Below are 22,447 nucleotides of genomic sequence, written 5' to 3'. Positions count from 1 at the left end.
TATGTGGCCCGCAGCCGGCGTAGGAAATTTAGGTTCCGTACTGCGTGGTTACTTATAACCTGTTAGGCTATAGTTTTAACTCCCATCCGTCAGGATTAGTCAAAGACTCACGCCTTTTGGCTTGGATTCTTTCCGTACTATCATAGCTACTGCGGAAATTTTGGCGCGGGTGCTTACTGATTTAAAGTGTGATAATGTTGAATCTGTTCGTAAAATCCAAAAAGAACTTTTTGAAAGTGTTTATTCTCGGACATTTTTGTTGTCTGGTGATATTTATCCCTTGGTTGGTAAAAGTCTTCATCGGAATTCAGGTATATATACATTCCATCTGAGGCGAGGTGTGAAGATAAAGGAATTATTGCTTTAAGGTGAGAAGTATGTTTTTTACTCTCCAACACACCTTGCATGTATTTAAGGGTTTTCAGTATATTCGCTACGAAAAGCTAGTTGTGGGAGAGCTTTTTACAACAGACTATCAAGAACAAATACAAAAAGATTTAGCTAATTAGCTATAGCTAGCCAGCTGGCTAATTGTTTTTGTAATAAGAGCTTTGAACAGAATTTTCAGAATTGTGGAGGAGTTCTTTCTCAATTAATATTTGTGTTGGTATTAGAAGCAAGAACTTGACATCTGGATAAGTAAGGTTGGTGAAGAAAATAAACAACTCTTCGAATGGCTATTAGGAAACAAAGTTTGTTGAGTGAAAGGTCATGGTAAAATGTATTATACAGCTCAGCATCGTTAGTATTGGTAGGTGATAATTCTCTTGTTGATATTTTGAGAACCTTGACATCCATAGAACTTTTCTTGCATCCTTCTTTTTATTCCAAGCATCCTTGTTTTCAATTACTTTTAAAAACCAAAAGGCAAATATTTTTATATCTGAAAAAAGTTTATTCAGATTTTCCCTTTCCCATATTTTTTGTGATATGACTTTTCTCCTGAGGAGGCAGTTAAAGCCGAAGCAATCAACATCTGTACCCCCAGACGTGGTCTCCTTTTCTATCAATACTTGCCTTGTCAACAGTAATAAAGAGAAAAATTAATACGTTTTACCCACAGTTCGGCTTTTTACGGATTCGAACTCTCTTTACACAGTGTATATTTCCATGCCCATCTATTTTACCTGATGGAGATCAGTTAAAAAATTTATTTTGTTATGAAGGTATTGGTGTAGACTTCAAGCCTTGTTGCAGGTTGCAACCTTCTTAAGCGAAAGTCGCATTTTCCTATTTCAGCATGCAAAAAAGCAGAAAATTGCCCTTCTTAATTCTTCTTAAAGTTCAAACGAAACTTGAGTTTAGCCCTATGAATAAACAAATATATCTAAATAAATACATGGGTTGAGGTGTATGTATCATATCATGTGTATGTACATTTCATCTTCATTATCCTGATCTTTCCATATTCTTATTGTTTTTGTTATGATTGTGTTATATTTTGCTGTCCATGGCTGGTGTGATCACCTAGTCATGCTGATGAAGCCTGATATTGGCAGAAACAGCAAGAGTTTATAAATATTGAAATATATTCACAATTGTCTCACTTTATTGTAGTTAATCCCTGTTAATTTTAGTGCTTTTATCTATCTTAAATAAGACGTGTAGGACGGAGAGTTGATTCTTATAAAAAATGTTCTTGGAGATTTTCTTATAGCTTACCGCTTCTTTTCGTCAATTTTATTAATAACTAGATAAATCGGTAGACAATTTTCGGCGATTTTTGTACCCGCAAAGCTTAAATTAGTGAAAGATTCTGACCCCACCTGGGAGGGGGGGCTTACAGCGCCCCCAGGAACCCCAGCTGCTAAATTCAAGACTTTGTCCAAATATTGCTGCGCAGCAGCAATATTTTGACTAAGTCTAAAAAAAGTCTGGATCCGCCCCTGGAAAATAAGTTTGATAAAGTAAGGTTTTAATTCAACATGGCGTTTTTATCAACGATGTTGTTCGTTAGTTATTAACACTTTACATCTAAAATCTAACGTGAATGCCCGCTGAAGATAGACAAAAACGGAATAACACATAAGCAAAGCAAAAAAAAAACAACAACAAAACGACAATAAATTTTAGACATCTCAAATTTAACTAATGTATGAGCAATGTAATAATTTTATAAAATAGTTGGTAACCGTTGGAAAAATCCACGAGTTCGCCCGTTCTTTTTATACCGCATTGCGTGCGTCTTGCTTCTTGCGGTACCATTTTGCGTGACAGACAAACGCATACGGGTATTATAATATAGACTAGTCGTTTACCCGTGGAAAAATCCATGGGGTCGCCCGTCCTTTATATATCGCATTTCGTGTTTCCGTAACAAAAAGAAAAACAGACGTACGAACAGACAGACGGAATATGGCTATTATTAAAGTGACTAGCCGGGAGACCCAGCGTCGAAACGCCGGGTTAAGCCACAAGTAACTGTTTTTGAACGCCCTGAGGAGCGCTTAATAAGAACCGCAAACTGTGCGACACGGTCAGGTGGAGCGCTTTAGTACAAGTATGCAGAAAGTCGTAAATCAAGTGAAGCGCATATATCTGTGTAGTGTTGTGACTGTAACATATTTTCGAAGTAATACCTTTCCTGCAACAAAAGCTGAGATAGAAACAAAGTTTACAAACCGTTGTTAGTCCGTCATAACAAAAACAATCAGTCAATATTGTTTTATTTTGCGAAATAAATGTCTGTGAAAGTTAAAAAATTAATGGTGACACCGGGCTGATCGCTTAGTACAGGTAAACCGTGTCGCACATGAGTTCGGGTTAATACCCTTTTCTTAAAAACTGTATTGCAGCTTTGGTTTACAAAACACAGGATACATTCTGTTGGAACGCCGTGTTAACTAAAAGTAACTGTGTTACCCGGCGTTAAACACCCGAATGAGTGATTAATAAGAGCCGTCAACAGGTAAACCGTGTCACACATGTGTCCAGTTAAGAAAAATGCTCAGCATTTTTATTTTGCAGAAAAATTTTCATAACAGTAATAACAGCCGTAGCATAATTATTATTAAGGATTATGTTGGTAGTCAAACTGTATTTGGCTACTTTCATTTTTAAGTTAAAGGTAACTAAAGGGCTAGCCAGAGAGCCAAAACACCAAATACAAATAGATAATAGTATACCAAACTGAATAAAAACTTCAAAAGAATAGAAATAAGTAAAACTAAAGTATAGCTACCAAGCTGGTTCAAAACCTACGGTCCTTGCCAAATTCTTCAAATTGGTGATTTAAGATTTGTAAAATATATGTGCCTTAACTTATGAAAACAGAAAGAAATCAAATACTACAAAATTAAGGCTTGTGGAAGACAAAAAGGTCAAACAGAACTGCAAACCTGACACCATCACTTCCAAACTGTTTTCGTTGTTTATCCGTTTCTGGTTTCTTTCCGAAATTAGGCTAAGTAAAACCAAAACGCAAAGTCCGTAAAAATCGGGCCCTGCGATAATTTTTCGAAAAAGCTTCGGGCAACTATTTTGAACATACATAATATACGGCTATTATTAAAGAGACTAGTCGATAAGGCCGGTGGACACTTAGGTAGAAGAGCAATGGAAAAATAGATTGTTTTAGATGTTCTGCTGACGTCAGCAATGCAGACCTAAAAAAGAAAATTGGCGAAATTTAGTTTATTCGTTGCCTGTAATGTGTAGAGGCTGAAACGCTGTTCAAAATAATGTATAGGATTACATGTTTTCGACAAACGACTAAGGTGATATAACGGATTTAAAAATTTTGGTCAAAAACTCCAAAAATTTTTTTAGAAATGTGTATACCTGTTGCCTTAATCGTATAGATCTTGAAAACCTGATCAAGAAAATGTATAGGATCAAGTACTTCTGTACGGTTGCAGGATGTCGTCATCAACCCGTCCATTCCGAAACGGATTCGGGGACCCAGGTTTGGGAAAATTACCCAAATTGGTCCTAGGTGGTCCCTATTTAACCACGCGGTGAAACATCATTGACGTCACCACCTCGTTTCCAAGTTATTTGGCCTCCAAGTTTTAAGTGCACTGTAACGGCTTTATTAATTTAATATAGGATATTGACGTTAAAGTACTGTTATTGACGTTACGCGCGCAGAAAATTTAACATATTAGACATGCATTTTTCGGTTACTTCAAAGAAAACTTTTCTATTGCATCAATTAATTTTAATAACTCTATTGATTGTTTACAAAAAATCCATTGTATCGATATTTGTGCAAATTGTGATTCCTCTATAAAACATATTAAACATTGGGAATAGTTTTGTTGTTTCGATAAAATTGTACACAAGAATAAGTTTCAGTGGTGAGTACCTCAGTATAAATATTAAAGATTTTATTCTAACTTTGAAAGTATCATCTTTGCTTTGCATATATTTTTAGTACAACAAGTTGAGATGTAAACGTTAACAGATAATAGAGAAATCTTATATATTAATTGTGTCACAGAGCTGACGTCAGTTTATTAAAAGTTCATTCATTAGAGTGTGTTTGTCTACATTTGGTAATGCACTCCAAAGGTTTGAAGTGCTTATTTCTGATGGGTTTTTTTCATCTTGTTTGTTTGTCAATGCTGAAGTGATTTGTGATGTTTTTCACATCTCTTTTTTAAAAGGTGTTTCTGAATTTCCAATATGTGTTTTAACTGATATTGTACCATTTGATAAGTTTTAAACCAAAGCTAACGCGCCAACGATACTTTTCAAGAGGAAGCCTGAATTAATGACTAATTTATGTTTAAAAAAATGTGGTTACAAATTTTTCACAAAAAATTGAGTTGGCCATGATATTACTGCTACTGTCTAAGTGTTCAAAGAACTATGTTGGGTATATACTCGGCTGTGCTAACTCGTAGTAATAACCAAACACATGCAGCCAAACACCAAACTCAACCCCGGCGTATTTTGTACAAGCAACAGTAGTAAAATGTACAAGGTTGCTAAGTTACTTTATTATTATAAGTAATACATAGCAACAGTTAATGTTCTAGCCCTATTTGGTATGGACTTTTGTGGCCCTTGTAAGTATTGGGCCCTTGAAAGTATGCAAGTATGTCTTTCTTTGAAATTCTTGTTTTTCTATCTTTTTTAAAACTATTTACAGTACTATTCAATAAAAAAGTACTATGAGAATGTAAGATTTTATTAGAAACATGAACAGGTTGGATAAAGACAAAGGGTTTCTCTAAGGAGAAAATGGAAATCGAAGTATTTTCTTTGAAAAATCTATATTTGAGAACCTTAGTGTAAGTAGCTGTCATGGAATAAAACTTGGTAAGATCTATTGGCACTTATGTCAGTAGCTACTCAATAAAGAGAATTTGGATTGACATGGGAGAAAACAACCTATGACGTCATCATATGACAATAAAAATAGAGAAATAGGAAATTACAAGTATTCCGGTCTGTAAATTGCCAATATTTTGGTCTGCAAATTATACAGAATGCATGTCAACATTGTATGATGACTTTTTGTCACTGTCACGTACATAATCTAATCACGTACACATTCATACAACTGGTTAGTTTGGAAAGCATTTATTTTTAGCACTGCAGTAAAAAAGTTGATATGACCAACTGTCAAACAGGACAAAGTGGCATTGACAGGACAATTTTTGGAAATATTTTTTTTTTATTTTTCGAAAGTCCAATAAAAGTTAGGAAAAGTCACAAAAATCTAAGTAATTTCATCCAGTATTTAAAAAGTTATTGATTTCCTCCGACGAAGGCGGAATCTTTAATATCGCCTGGGAAGATAGATAGATAGATAGATAGATAGAGACAGCCCAGAGCCTGGACGCCTAAAACTTATCCAGGCTAAAGCTTAAATCCTCGTTTTGACAGATTTTTTTCTGAGAACGAGGCTAAAATGAGTTTTAAGCCAATAATAATCCTAACAGCGCAACAAATTGTTTTATTATCCAATGAACATTACTTTATTTTAAAGTTTATAATCGAAAGCTACAGCTTGTGCAGTGTAGCATAATGAAGATCGTCTTACAATGCTCCATTTTTGATGTTATATATACGTCATTTCCTTCCGTACTACAATTTTGTAAGCACGTAGACTAAAGCTATATTCAGCAGAACTAATTAATTATCAATGAATTCTAATTTAAAGAGGAATTGTTGAGGCTGGATATTTTTGGTGAAAGATAATGTATTATAGCTATAAAATCGTGACGACGATTATATATCTTTTTTCAGATTAATGCTAATGGCGGAAATCTTTAAGCCGCAGGGCTTCTTGTTAGACTTTGAAAATGTCGCGGGTACTTTATGCCCCCCATACCAAATAGGGTTAAATCCAAACTGTAGTAAATAGGGCGCAAAAGGTTTGCTTTCATTTGTTTATAGTCATTTGTGAGACCTATTTGGCCTATGGGTTTATATAAGACTAGTTATGGAACCTGGCGTCGAAATGCTGGACTGAATGATCAAAACAATCAAGCCAAAATAACTAATTTATTTATTTTAACGTGGTTGAAGCCTCTCCTTTAAACTATCTTATCCGTGTGCACGTGTCGCAAACTGCACTACAGGGCTGATTTTTTATCACATCACAAAATTATTTCTCTGACGCTCATATTACGACGACATGCATTATAGGATACTATGAAAGCCAGAGTAAAACGATTTTAAATTAAAATTAAATTCCAAATTAAATAAAAATAAAAGTTGCATTTATTTTAAAAGTGAAATTAAGTAAAAATACAAAAAGCAAATTAAAATAAATTAAAATGGAAGTAAAAAAAAAATAAATCAAAGTAAAACCCGTGTTCTTGTTAAAAAAATTCCTAGTATTCTGTAAATTCCAATGCACAGTTGTTGTATGCAAGCGTATTAAACGATGGCATTTTTCTTCACCCTGTATTACATATTGTTTTATATTGTTCTTTACTTAGGTTAAAAATATGCCGCTCAGAAAAGTTTCCGTGACAAGCATTAAACGGTAAGAAGATTTCCAACAAAATGTTTAATGCTAGTGATAGGGTAATATCTTACCCAGGCTACCATTTTTGTTTTAAATTCTGTTATTACTAAAAGGACAACCCACATAAACCCAGCCAAACCGACCTAAAACCAGTAAAACCTACCTAATTCCAGAAGACCCGCCCTAATTCCACCAGACCCGCCCTAATTCCACCAGACCCGCCCTTAAAAGTCACCCAACACCGAACAGAACGAACCCAAGCCGAGCAAAAGCCAGGATGTACTTATTTGCTAGAAGCAATTTTACCATCAGTGTCAAATTCTACTATAAAATACTTAAGGAAGTTCTTGTATTAAGATAAGCTCCGTAATCAGACAGGCAGCTGGTGATAGGCACCTTGTTGAGGCTGGTATTGTATTGTACTTCCAAATCCTCAGGAACGTACAAAAAAATATTAAGAATTGATGCCCTTTTACAAGCATCGAATTGAGCTATTCCTCCTCCGGGAGTGTTGATATCCTCTCCATGGTCCTCATCGTCGCTAATTTTAATGGCTATGCTAAAAAAAGAAGAAAAAATCCTATTTTTAGCTATTCAAATTTGATTAATGACTTATTTACCTCAATTGATGGAAGTAATAAAAGTGCATTTGCTTATATCAAAGTCCTTGGAAGTATATTTTTTTACTCTGATATCAAAAATATAGAAATATGAAAAAACCTTACTCCCTGTCTTACTCCCTGATTTTCCACAACTATTGAAACATATCTAATTTGAAAAAAAATCATGATAAAAATCAATTTCTATTCAATTCACAAAATGTTTTACACGCTCGGCTTAGCACACTGTTTTATAGGGGTTGAAACGAGTTAACTGAATCGTCGAAGTTTCAATAATGGCAGCTCTCTTTAAAGGTAGTGTCTGCTACAAAACTTAAAGTTAGTTTACATAAAGAAAACATGTTATTATTAACGAATTTCAGGTTAAAATTTAATAAATACAAAGTACCAGTGTAATGCTGTTCTTTTAAATTTAAGAGTTTCCTCCTCGTGTAGCTACATTAGTTCGCCATATTGTAAACACGACCGCGCATGAATGCGATGCTTATCTAATATGTCCCCGCCTACGTCAGTGTCCAGGTTCAAAATCGGGACTGAAAACATGGGGAATGTATGAAGAACAAATTTAATTTGTAATGCCCAAGATTTAAAAATTAACCCCCGGCTACGAGCCAGACGCTTTCGAATAAAAATGCATCGTCTGCGATAAGTATTTTTGGATCGTGAAAGGCTATTGACAGACTGCAAAAATAGAAATCACAAATTAATAACATGAATTCCTTAAATTTATTTAACGGAAAAAAGTAAATTTTTCTGTCAAAGTATGTATGTAATGTCATACATAAACAAGCAAGAATTTTATTTTTATTTTTTCTTAAACATTTTTGAATGCCGTTTTATACAATGCGAAACGTTGAAGATTATGCTAGTATGAACACACACTTAAGCATAGACCAAACATCTACGAATGCGAACACGAGAAGTTAACGGACGAGGATAAGCGGCAAAAAGAATGGTTTCAAATGGGATCCCCTGCGCACAATGCATTGATCCATATTGTTACGCAAAAAAACACTCGTCAAAGATCTAGAGCAAATGAACGAACAAATTCACACGACCATGCTCGAAGTTTTTCATTCCTTGAAGATTAGATATCTTCCAAAAAGTTCGTTCTTCGGAATGGAAAAAATGATTGCTGGAACACAATTAGCAATCCTCGACCATAATAATAATTGTAGAAGGAAACAGGTAAAAAAAATACTTAAATCTTCCCTACAAGATATGTTAATAGAGTGTTAAATTTTATGTTTCGTTCACAGAAATATCAGGTGGATGATGAAGGTACAGCAACACCGCTGTTTCAAATTGCGTACTCTAAACCAACCAAACGATTTGTGGCTAAACCAGTTAAAGAGGAAAAAGAAATATGATATCTATTTTACATAATTCAAAAAATAATTTTGGGTGCATCATCTGGAAGTAAAGCCAGCGCATCGAAGAGAAAAAAACGTCAATACGACAAGAAAATTGCTCCTGTCGCACGACCAGATAGAGAAGAAATTATATCAAATTCGATAAAATACAAGACTATAAAGTTGTAAATAGTTAGTACGAAAACAGAATGCAAACGTTTTTTTTAGAACATAAAAGGCCACAATAAGATATTAATTCTGAGCAACAAATATTTTATATAGTCGGTCTTCTCTTTTATATATGTACACTTAACTCTTATATTTAAGAACAAAATTTTATTGTCTCCACTCCAAGAAAAGTCTACCTTCGAGACTCCTGTCTCTTCACAAAAATCCACGTACTTTCCATCAGGGCTCGGGTATTCTTGCCGAATCCTCGTTACTACACAAGCTGGGATCACTCGACGTGCACTTCTTCCTAATCTGGTGTGGATAAACCAACAAAACTGCCGATAAGCAGCGTACCTATAAGATCTAAACATAAAATCAAACAGTCATCTACTCCAGTTACGGCCATCGCATAAATACATGTTGTAATATTAATACCTGTTGGAAACATTATTCCTGCTTGATAAACCACGACTTTCTCTATCGTGCAAGCCCACTAACACCGTCCAAAGGTTATTTTTCAATAGCACGACTGGTTCAAAGTCAGGATGGTCAAGTACGAAATGTTTGTCTATAATAAAATATAGGAACGTCGATTATTATAAAAACAATTATACTAGTCATGCGTTTCCAGTGTCTCTGCCGCCCCCTCCTTAGAGACAAAAAAGTAGGCTGGAAACGAGATGTAGGTAACTGTTCTTCCCGTTCAGATGGGCGTACTTTATCTCGTCAATTTCATGACGACAAATGCATAACCGCGCAGTTTTTACATAAGCACCACCTTGTACTTATTCAAGGTACTTCTTGAAGGTTTCTCACTTTCTTCATCCTCGTCAGATGAGTCATTAAATTCGGGCATTTCATTTGCGCCAGGCGCTCTCTGGGGCTCATACTGAAACCCTATAACGTTCGGTTTATTCGATAGTTATTATTGCGCCATTATTTAGAATTAAAACCGCCTAGTTTTAAGGACCTATAAATGATTTGAAGAATATTTCTATACCTTCTCCCGCCTGAAAGAAAAAAAGAAAAAGGAAAAGTTTTTATTTTCAGGGGGGCTTGTCGCGTTTGTCGCGTTTTCGCATGTTCGGTCTTTCAAATCAACCAACTACTGACGTCAAATGCATAATTACGCATAATAATTATTTTTACCAGGCCTTTTTTCGCGCATGTTATTCAGAACGTCTCTAGCTGTGCTTCGACATGGCCAAGTAAAAAAGTTTTGTTTATATTAGGCCGTGGGCTATGCAACAATATCGTTCAGTTTCGTTGTCCAAATTTGGTGACCGATATTTTCTTCCAAAAGTTCATAGAAACAATGTTCTATATGAGAAAAAATGACTCTGTACACGCGCATTTTTCCAAAAAATACAATTATAATGACAAATTTTTCGACGATCTGCCACGTCTTTCTCCGCCCTATTTAGCAGTTTGTTTTGATCTAAGAACCACCTGCTACAATATGGAATGACCGAAAATCTATTATGCCCACTGCGATTTTCAGTTTGTAAAATATCATTTTGAAAAAAAATGCTGACCACGCGATTTACAAAGTAAACAAACTTGAATGAGCGCGAAAGAGAAATGGAAAACGAAAGCTTTTGTTTTATTCATTCGGATGGTGTAGTAAACTAAACCCTCGTATGTTGTAGTAGTGCAGGATTGCGTAGAATTATAGAATTTAGGAAAGAGTGGATTAAATTAAATAGCGTAGAGTGTGCAAACAGAAAATGTTATCAGTTGTTTACCAACATCAATAAATTAAAACGAACGAAAGATAAAAAACAAAAGGAACTTGAAATTTCTAAGGTATGTGATGTTAAAGATTTCAGCTGCAGAGTTAGTTTAATTGTGTATAGCTATATTTTATATGTATTTTTTCTGTAATTCGATTTCTCCATAGAATTATGCAGTCAAAAAAAACAAAAGATGATATTGTACCTCCTGCAAGAAAACGTTGCAGAATTTCTCAGCCTACGAAAATTTCTGAAAGATCGAAGCATGTTCTAGCCTCGGAGTGTATTATTTGTGAAAAGAATATCATTTATAAAACTGAAAAAGTAAGAATATTTATTTATAGCACATTACTCGAATGATCGAATGACCATCTTTTAAGAGCTATATACCTATCTTTTATCTGGAAACGACGCACTGTTCAGTTCATTCCAGATATTAGCATAACCGACCATGGCTGGACGTTGAATAACAGCTCGCTTGTAATCAGATGGCGCGATCAAAAACCTGCAACACAAGCATTACTTCAAACAACAACGTGCAAATGCAAAAAATCATGCACCAACAATGCTTGTGGTTGCAGAAAAACGGTCTTGAGTGCTCCAGTTTATGTTTATGTGAAAACTGTGAAAACGCAAAGCCTCTTGAAGCTGATGGTACTAGCACCGAATCATCTGATAACAACTCAGAGAGCGATGAGGACATAGATTTTAACGTTTTTTAATATATGAAAGCAGCGTTTTCATTTTATTTTATTTTATCGGGTAGCATTAAGATCTTCGCTATGTTCTTCTGAGACTTAAAATTCTTAATATTATACTTTCTAACAATCATAAAAGGCTTAGGCCAGAATATAATAACTAATGGCGACAAAATTTTGTCCATTTACAGCCAAAATGTTGCTTTTTCGTGTTATCGAGTATCGATACATAACAATATCACACGATAAAGGAATAATCGCATGTTAAATGCAGTTTTTGAAAATATTTTTGCATTAAGTAAGTTAGTTGTACGTACTTTTTAAAAAAGAAAAGTTTTGGCTTTGCTGTAATGTTATTATTAGTTAGAAACGCGTAAAATCGATAATGCACTATATCACACGATAACACATTTTTAAACCCTTAATTACACGAAAACTGCGGGGTATCGAAATTGGTAACATGGATAATATAAATCAGTACAACCCAACTCTGATTTAACCAAAAAAATATTGGTCACCAAATATGGGCAACGAAAATTATTTTAGAGAGCTTTTTATTGAACATAGCCCACGGCCTATATGTATTTCCAGAGATTAATAAAAAAAGGTATGTGATTTCTTTATTTGTATATCTATATCAGTTAATATAAAAGTTTTTATTTTGTAGCAGACACTACCTTTAACAACAATTTCATTCAATTTTATGTCGTTATGTTAACTAAACATCTATGCTTTTTTCAAGTTTCTCTTTTATCCTTTTTTTAAAAAAAGATAGCGATAACGTCTTGACACATTGTGAAACGAAAGAAATAACGATGATTCGGTCATATTAGATGTGTTTATCAAACGTAAAATAAAAAGGAGACAGAAGAGGTCTACATATACAACATATAAAAATATGAATTAACTCTATCATTTTAAAGCGATAACTAATAACTTTAATCCGGGTTAACTTACCCTTTAAAAATTCAAAGAAATATCAACATTTCAGTTTAACCAATATCTTTTAATTTTTCACTTCCACTTCTTGTTTATCGGGGTCCATCGTTTCAGGTGGTGCATCTTCGTATGTCGTGTATCAGCGAAACTAGGGGAGGAGGAATGGGATAGGCGCTTTTAAAAGAGTCTTCCAAGATATTGGAATTGTGCGACGGGATGAACTAGATGAAGAGTTTGTGAGTTCAATTTGGCACGACAAAACTTTAAAATTGTTCTAATAATATTTCACGTTTAATTTTATTACAAGTTGCATCATCACATTGAGAGAATACATAAATACACAATACATGAACGCTTTTAGTGCATACAAAAACGCACACAATACGGTAATACATTAAGTGCATATAAGAACGCACACAACACGTTAACACTTTGAGTGCAAACAAGAACGCACACAATATGTTAACACTTTGAGTGCATACAAGAACGCACACAATATGTTAACAATTTGAGTGCATACAAGAACGCACACAATATGTTAACACTTTGAGTGCATACAAGAACGCACACAATACGTTAACATTTTGAGTGCATACAAGAACGCACACAATATGTTAACATGTTGAGTGCATACAAGAACGCACACAATATGTTAACATGTTGAGTGCATACAAGAACGCACACAATATGTTAACATTTTGAGTGCATACAAGAACGCACACAATATGTTAACACTTTGAGTGCATACAAGAACGCACACAATACGTTAACACTTTGAGTGCATACAAGAACGCACACAATATGTTAACACTTTGAGTGCATACAAGAACGCACACAATATGTTAACACTTTGAGTGCAAACAAGAACGCACACAATATGTTAACACTTTGAGTGCATACAAGAACGCACACAATATGTTAACATTTTGAGTGCATACAAGAACGCACACAATACGTTAACATTTTGAGTGCATACAAGAACGCACACAATATGTTAACATTTTGAGTGCATACAAGAACGCACACAATACGTTAACACTTTGAGTGCAAACAAGAACGCACACAATATGTTAACACTTTGAGTGCATACAAGAACGCACACAATACGTTAACACTTTGAGTGCATACAAGAACGCACACAATATGTTAACATTTTGAGTGCATACAAGAACGCACACAATATGTTAACACTTTGAGTGCATACAAGAACGCACACAATACGTTAACACTTTGAGTGCATACAAGAACGCACACAATACGTTAACACTTTGAGTGCATACAAGAACGCACACAATATGTTAACACTTTGAGTGCATACAAGAACGCACACAATATGTTAACATTTTGAGTGCATACAAGAACGCACACAATACGTTAACACCTTGAGTGCATACAAGAACGCACATAGAAACACAATTAAATCTAATGCATGTAAGCACAAACATCATAAAGCCGAACGTCTTTCTGCAGGCTGCGATGACTGTGCATATTCATTACAACATTTTGTTTTAACGTATGAAATTACTAAGTGCACTGTATAATAAACCCCACTCAGAAACAAATTTTTAAGATATTCACATTGGCCCAAATAATTTGTCGGCTTTAATTTTTTTGCTTAAATTTTGTTTACTTTGTAGGAATTCCGTCACCTTTTTCTGATTAATCCTTTGTCTTACATTCTACGACTTCATTATTGATTCCTTTTAGCCGTGTTGGTGTAACGAACAGAACAGAGCGTATAATAACATATACAATGTTGCTTATGTTAGCACTTGCCATCTGTGGTTTGTATAATCGAGTAAAGAAGTTAGAAAGTAGTACCATTAGCATGGCAACAGTGCTAAGATACGAATTACGCAAAAGTGGAAAAAATTTCAATTGGACAGATGATGTTGTCAGAAAGGTTCGAAAGGAATTAAGTCCGGGTTTACATGACGATGTGAAAAATCTGTTATCGGACAGATTCGTAGATGGCAAGACACAACACAACAAAATGAAATTTGAGCTTAAAACAACCCTCGGTAGTGATCTTTTTCCGAACATTTATGCACATTTAGAGAAAATGCTGAAAAGAGAAAAAATTGGTATACTGAAAGAAGTAGCCTCTGCTGGTTATATTGTTGAAAAGAAATATAGTAACCTTTGCAACACAGCTGTAAAGATGCCTCGTGGACAGAAGGTAATTTCATATTCCTTGTATGGCAGTAACTTGTATTATACAAATGCTTTGGGAGAATTAATCCGTGAGTTTTTAGCTAGCGACTTATACCACAACTGGACCATGCGTATACATTTTGATAAACATTCTAAGCTTATTACAAAGAGCTTGGAGCCGTATCGCAACATTAGAAATGTTTACTTCTGCGATATCAATGCGATAACAAAGTTTGGAAATCTTACTGACATTTTAGGAAAGTTTTGGCGATTATTACCTTTAGCCGACACAACTGTTGACACATTTTGTTCGCGGGATATAGATAAAGCGATTTTAAAAAGGGAAGAAGACGCTGTCAGAGAATGGTTAACTTCAAATAAACTCGTTCACGTCATTAGAGACTCGCCAAAGCAGACCACAGGTATAATCCCAGGACTGTGGTGTTTTAAAGTAGCAATGGACAGACCTAAAGCTGAGCAATATTTCTCGGCCCTGTTTAAAGCAGCTATGCTGTATAAATCAGGGCGTGATTGGGAACTATTAAATAACGTGGTATGGCGTAACATATCAAGTACTAACCAATTTTTCATGCAGCACGATTCATATGATTGTACCCGGCATCCTGGTTCCATACCTTTTCCTACGAGAAGGGAAGACAATACTGAGTACGTAGGGTGTCGTGGAAGACCTTGTGCGTGGGAGTACATAAAGAAATGCCCATTAGAATGCCGACCAAAGACGCACCAGGATTGGGATTATTGTTAGGAAAATGTATATGAAATAAACTGTTTTTAGTAAAATAATTATTTTTTTGCGGAGTTAAGGCACCGGAGCCCATTTGCCATTAAAGTGAGCAAAATTATTTCTTACCAAGAGGAACTCTTTCAAAAAGTTAGTCAGATGTCCACTTATGACCTTTAGTCCAGTTTCGCTTTTGACTCCAGATTAACAAGTATTTTACCTACTGACGTATTTCAAAAAACATATTATTGATAAATTGTATCTATTTTGATTTTGTGTACTGGGGTTGAAGTGGCTTTTCGGCCCGAAGTTTGCAAATAAAATTAAGATATTGAACGACGTTCAAACATTCTTCGTAAGAAAGGTGGGAACAATCTTTCTGGGTTGCAAACGATTTTTTGCGGACAGTATTATAACCACGCTATTTTATTGGTTTCTTTTATTGTTACTTTTTTACGAGATTAGCTATTATCGGGAAATCTAATGTTTTGAGCAACTCACTCACTAATAATAAATTCCCCTACTATATTAGATGGTAAGATGTGGTTACGCTGGCTTTACGCTCATTGGTTGATTTTAATGCCAGGTTTGCTCGGAAAATTTATTTTATTTATTGGTGGATTAGAAATAGGAAATTTTTTCTTAGTAAGAGAGACATTTTGATATCCCAAAGAAACTTGGTTAACTACACCACAAGTGATTACGTTGGTTGTTTCTATAGTGAGTCGCGAATTTTAAACTTTTCCTTTTGGCCATGTTTGAAAAATAATGAAAAGCCCTTGCAGGCTAAAAGATTTGAGATTCTTATTCGCGTGTATTTTGTTCCCTATACCTTTCGAGTTCGCCAGTAACCTGTTTTGTACAGAACTTCTACAATGTTGTTCCGTCATTTGAAATAAATAGGTGTTCACATTATTATCTTGAATTTGCAAAATGTTTCATGTAGAGCAAAGGGCCATTAGTTTAAGTAGCCTTAAGCGTTAAAAAAAAAAACAATAATAAAAAAAACTATCCAAAACTTGCGCGAAAAAAAATACGCGCGAGGGTTCTCATGACCAAAGAGAATGGGTCAATACACTTATAAGAAGGTGGTCGTAATATCTAACCATGTAAAAATACAAAAACGATAAAATGCTGTTATTGACTACAGTTGTTTTATTTACAATTAGAAAATAGAGTTTTCGTAAAAATGTCATTGTGACGGTTTAGTTTATTCAGTTGTATGTATCAATATTGACGTACAATCAATGTTCTTGAGAATGTGCGTTTTGTTCTTCGAGGTTGGTGAAATAGGTTGCAAGTTGGGAGTCAATACTGTCCAGTTAGGCGGCAGCAATCTAATGTATTTTATTCCAGATTTCTGTGTGGCAAATGGCTGTGAAACAATCATTCGTAATACTTTTTGATAGGCTTCATGGTATACCGCTGTGTTATCGGTCTTGAGTAACGAGAAAGCACTGTAAGTGTTTTTATAATACGATGGTATTTAAATTATACCGGTCGAAATTATATGCGGATTCAACAGTTGTAGAATACTAATGGTACGTAAAGCGAGCAGGGATATATGCTCCTTGTTTTTCTTCTCCGAATGATGACGAAATACAATATGGAAGAATTCTGCTTGTTTAGCATCGCGTTAAACTTTACAAGATGAATAAATAATTATGTCATGGTGCTTTTTGTTATCGTAAAGTTAGGGTACTTCTTCCCAAATGTGATCTCCCCAAAAGTGCACATGTGCACCAAAATACGAAGAAAGTTGTTCAGTGAATGATACTAATTTGATATTGTATTATGGAAATGAAACCGTAAACATGAAATCATTTTATTGTTTATCACATCTTGTGGTATACACATTCCTTTTAGTCATCATATTAATCACCATATCCAGTTAAGCATGCAGTTCCTTGCTGTTTTCAACAGAAAGTTTTTTCACCACCAAAGGCACATCTACAAATTTTACAACATTGCACTATATCACAAAATACAAAAAATCGTAAATAAATAAACATAAAATGTTCAATAAACTGATGAAAAGCATATATTTCCAAGATATTCACAACTAGTCGATAACGCCCGTGGAAAAATCCACTGAGGGAGGATAAAAATTGTGTAGAGATTAAAGCACTGATCAAGAAAATGTATATGATCATGTGCTTTTGATATGAACGGTTAATGAGATATATGGACGGGTTTAAAAATTTTTTGCTGACGTCAGCAATGGCCCATCAAGACCGAAAATATTTTTTTATAAATTTGTATACCTTCATCGTATAGATCTTGAAATGCTGATCAAGAAAATGTATAGGAACACGAACTTTTGACAAACGGTTGCAGAGATATTGGGGTTTGAAGGTTTTGTGATGACGTCCATTCCGAAACGGATTCGGGGACCCAGGTAGTAGTAGTAGGGAGTGATTATAATCAGGTTTTCGCTCCTTTCACACCTTTACCCCCTTTCACCATTTCCACCACCACCTCCATCCCAAAATAAATAAAAACTAAATCATATGCTGATAATAACACATAATAATATATATATGCCAATAACCAACAAAAAATAATATTAAATGTAAGATACATGCAAGTCATCAACGCATGCGCAAAGGTATATATGCTCTTATACAGAATATGAGTAAAAATTATCATGACCACACCAAAAAAAATACTGGTTGAAATTAAAATCTACCTATAATAAAGATGAGTTGGTTTTATGGTAACGCGGAAATGATAGAAGACGGAAACCGCATCAAAACATGGCGATTTAATAATAACCTTAACCAGCCATTGACAGATACCATTATGCGAAAAATCACACCACACGTAGACATGCGAGTGAAGGTAATATACTCATTTGCCTGCGAAATTTACCGAAGCGATGGAGATGTGGCAAATTATCACAAAACCAAGAGCTCTGGGTCACTATCAAGCATGGCTGACATCGAGGCTTTCATCGCTGAATGTAAGATGAAACGCCTCGATCTGGAAGATGCCGAATTTTGGACGAAAGCCTATTTGCCACCAGAAAGGACTATCGAGACACCAGGAGCATATGAAGGCAAAATAATATTCAAGCACGTACAAGTCAAGATAATTTCTACGAGGGAGCCCCTACTTGGATGTGCCCATTACCAGATTGGTTGCGCGGAAAAAGGTGCATTTATAGCTTTGATAAGACAGACGGACGAGAGAACAGACAGCTTGTGCTTCTGGAGATGCCTAGGTGTTCATTACCGGGAAGAGCGAAAACAGTGCGAAAAGTTCCTCACAAGGCCAGCCCTCAAAATAGCTCGTGAGTACTATGAGGAACCCAAATTAAAGAGGGGAGAGGTACGTGCTACGAGGCTCGTGAACTTGGAAGGTATCGCCTGAAAATTCGAGATTAACATCAGAGTATTTGAGCCAAAGACAAAATCCGACAACGCCCCATGGCGACTCGTATATGGCCAAAATCAACACAAAAAGGGGCTAGACACGATCAACATTAATATGTTGGGAGGTCATTGTTTCTATATCAAGAAAATGGATGTATTGACGCAGCATTGGGAATGCGATCTTTGTACACAAAGATTTACTAGATCGGAGAACCTCACACGAAACAAGAATAACGAATGCGAAGGTATCAAGACAAAGATTATTTGCAGAGGTGAAAAGATAGAACGGATGCGGGGTAGATCCGAAAAGGTATTCTATTCCGATAAAGGTTTTAGTTACGCGGCATGCCAATGGATTGAAGCCATGTCAAAGCAAACAGGTAGACATATACACCACGCACTCTGTGGGCATGGGGGAAAACGCGTGATACGTGAGGGTAGTAAGGCTGTATACAAGATCGATGGGTATGACCCTCACACAAAAACAGTATGCGATGCCCATGTCAACCGAATAGGACCAACACCGATAAAAATAATTTCAATCGTACCAAATTTAAAGAAGACCACATTCGGAAACTAGGGTACAACTTGGTCACTGCATGGGAGTGCGAAAAGCCTCCCAAGGTTAAGAGGCTTTTCAAGAAAAAATTTCGAGCATAACCCCATTTCATCGTTTTTGATTTTGAGGCTCTCCTTGCACCATTGAACCAGCTGCAAACGTTTGATTTGACATATATCTCCGAGCATATACCCCCCAGCGTAGCAATACACGATAGCTTACAAGAACATCCTACCTTCATTCATGATGAAGTCCCAAAGGTGCTTGTGCAAAAATTTGTTGATCAACTAGAGCAGAGACAAATGAGGATTGTGGAAGAAGTCGAACTGATATATCCCAAGCCAGATGATTTCGATATGCTCCCCGAACAAACCCAAAATGCTTGGCACGAATGGATCAATCAAGTTAGTGTGATCGGTTTTAACAGCGGCAAGTACGATATCAACATGATAAAGCAGTATTTTGTCGAACGAATTGCGGATGATGATAATAACAAAGTGATAATGAATACATGATTCTAACCACATCGAGGTTCAAATTCATCGATATAAAAAAGTTATAAAAAATGGTGCAAATCATTGGATTGCAATCTCAAAAAATTAGTGTTCCCATACGAGTGGCTAACAAGTTATGAGAGGTTGAACCATGCCGGCCCAGTAGATCATGAGGCGTTTTATAGTACTCTCAGTGGTAAAAACACCCTCTCACTTGAAGATTATCAGGCTTTCAGAGATGAGTTTTTTAAAAGAGAATGCGTCACGATGCTGGATTGGCTAGCCGAACACAATATGGCGGACGTAATACCATTTATAGAGGCTGTGGACAAAACCCGCAATACGTACTACGAGAATGAGATCGACATTCTAAAAGATGCCGTGAGCATTCCAGGTGTGTCGATGCGCTAAGTTCTGAACAAGTCTCTAGGACTGAACCCTGATATACAGCTTTATGCCCCGTGTGATCCATGTAACAATAAATGCGAGGCTCGTTGTGCCAAGGCCTTATGCAAAGCATGCAAGATGGTTCAAAAAGATTGTACACTATTTACAAAGAACGAGGCGTATGAACTCCTGCAAACGGAGATGGTAGGTGGCCCAGCTATCGTATTTTGCAGGTATCATGAAAGTAATGTGACGGGTATCAGATCGCATATATATAATGAACCGAAAAAATGCAAATCTATACTCGGGTATGATGCCAATATGCTCTACCCAAGCACCCTGCTGCAGGACTTCCCTTGTGGTAAGGAGAAGCTGGTAAAAATGGCAGACCCTACTGAAAAAATAGATGATCTGGTGCGAGACATTCTTGATGGATCGCTCTTCGGGTTTGCTCAAGTTGATATAGAATTCCCTACTGAGTTGTACGACAAATTTAGCGAAATGTCACCGTTATTTGTAGTCAGGGAGATCGCTGACAATCAAATTCCGCAGCATATGCACGAGTATTTGACAAAAACCAAACGAAAACGTATACCAGGCACAAATACTCAAATACAAACGCGGTAAGCCATTCGCTTGGTTCCCGGAAGAAATCGCGAATGCGCGGCGTCAAGCTGATAAAGACCCTGATAAACGCATCGCTGGTGATACAGCAAAATTGAAAGGTAACAGCTTCTACGGAAAGATGATAGAGGATTTGGCGAGACATAACAATACCACATTTACAAAGGATGAAAAGGTAGTAGATGCCGCTATGAGGAGCCCATACTTGGAAGATCTTGAAGAAATTGGAGACGCGTACGAAGTAAGGAGGCTTAAACAAGGCGTTTCCATAAATAGGGCGTATCAATGTGGAATCCTAGTGTATCAATTGGCTAAATTGCGTATGCTCGAATTTTACTACAATTTTCTCGACAAGTACGTAGATCGTCGAGATTGTGAGTATATTTATATGGATACGGATAACGCCTATTTTGCAATATCTGGAGATAACCTACGTGATGTTGTTCGTCCTGAATTAATTGAGCAGTATGATGAGAATGTTAAAAACTGGCTAGTCACCGACAAGCATTCGAGTCGAACCGGAGGGTTATCTAAAGAAGAATTCATCGGTTCGAGAATGATAGTCGAAGGTAAAAATGGCACGAAATTCTCGTGTAAAGGCATGTCGAAAAGACAGAATGAGATAACATGGTCTAGGTATATGCTAGCATTAAACGGAGAGCTGGATACCGCTAAAAATGTGGGATTCCGCGTATATAACCAGGGGATGGTCACATATCAGCAAAATAAGCTGGATTTATCAGGGTTTTACGATAAAAGGGTTGTGTATGAGGATGTTGTTCATATAAAGCCATTAGAATTATAAGTGATGACTCTTGTCCCAAAGTTTGTATATACTGATAGTATACACAACAAAAAATGGAGGAGACCAAGTGCTGTTCAGACTGTAAAAAACTGTATCTTTTGATAATTTCAAGATCAACAAACGTAATGGGCAACAGACAAAACAATGCATCAAATGCTTGGATAGTCATAATGCGTCATATAAACGAAACAAATGCCATCATGGAAAACGATATTATAGGGAATGTAATTTCCCGGGGTATATGCATCAACTTATTCTCCAGCGGCTTCGCGATGCTCTAAACCATGACACGAAGTTAGCCTCCACCGAATACATAGGGTGTGGGATCTGTACATTTATCGGTCACATCCAAAACCAATTTAAAGATGGTATGTGCTGGGGCATCCGAGGGCAGTGGGAATTCGATCACAAAGTCCCCATTAAACACAAGGAGAATGGTGCTTTACCTAGTATAGAGACGCAACTCGCGCGGTTACATTATACGAACATGCAGCCCCTGTGGGCAATAGAAAATCAAAAGAAGGGTTGCCGCGCCATTAAAAATTAGTTCGACCTTTATTCAAGGGTGGTGCTTTGCAACACCCTTGTACACAAAGCTGCAAATAAATGGAGTTATTGTTACTGATATCGATACTCCTCCCATACGTAGTAATCATTGCTTGTTTCTATCGGTACAGACGTCTAATAAACATGGCTCACAACTTAGCAGAAATATTCGATGATGTTGTCGATACACCATCAGAGGCCGTTGAACAAAAAATAGACAAACGTCAAACATTGAAAGATATACGAGAGACCAAGCCACATGTAATCGAGAAAATACACGCCAAGGTCGTTGAAAAGGAACTCCAGGAAAAGGGGAAAACCACA

The 22,447-nt window shown here is 36.1% G+C and overlaps 1 protein-coding gene across 3 annotated transcripts; it reads left to right on the top strand.

The window, feature by feature from the left end:
- Positions 1–4,199: 4,199 nt before the first annotated feature.
- Positions 4,200–16,034, top strand: LOC130623681 (uncharacterized). 3 transcript variants are annotated; one of them, XM_057439190.1, is made up of 4 exons: positions 4,254–4,298; positions 4,376–4,512; positions 6,897–6,943; positions 14,146–16,034. In XM_057439190.1, the coding sequence occupies exons 3-4, from the start codon at positions 6,906–6,908 to the stop codon at positions 15,356–15,358; spliced, it is 1,251 nt and encodes a 416-aa protein (XP_057295173.1). In that variant the 5' UTR covers positions 4,254–4,298; positions 4,376–4,512; positions 6,897–6,905; the 3' UTR covers positions 15,359–16,034. The 3 variants fall into 3 exon arrangements, with proteins under 3 accessions (XP_057295172.1, XP_057295173.1, XP_057295174.1); XM_057439189.1 differs by lacking the exon at positions 4,376–4,512 and having other exon boundaries at positions 4,200–4,298; XM_057439191.1 differs by lacking the exons at positions 4,254–4,298; positions 4,376–4,512 and adding an exon at positions 4,590–4,607.
- The last annotated feature ends 6,413 nt before the right edge of the window (positions 16,035–22,447 follow it).

Source organism: Hydractinia symbiolongicarpus, chromosome 13 (genome assembly GCF_029227915.1).
Source record: "Hydractinia symbiolongicarpus strain clone_291-10 chromosome 13, HSymV2.1, whole genome shotgun sequence".
NCBI classification, from domain to species: domain Eukaryota; kingdom Metazoa; phylum Cnidaria; class Hydrozoa; order Anthoathecata; family Hydractiniidae; genus Hydractinia; species Hydractinia symbiolongicarpus.
The sequence above is the reverse complement of the archived record's forward strand: the minus strand, read 5'-3'. Positions and strand labels throughout refer to the sequence as shown.

Coding starts and splice junctions, on each gene's coding strand:
- LOC130623681 (XM_057439189.1), top strand. CDS start 6,906: ATGCCGCTCAGAAAAGTTTCCGTGACAAGCATTAAACG. Junction 6,944..14,145: donor TCCGTGACAAGCATTAAACG/GTAAGAAGATTT, acceptor GATTCCTTTTAG/CCGTGTTGGTGTAACGAACA.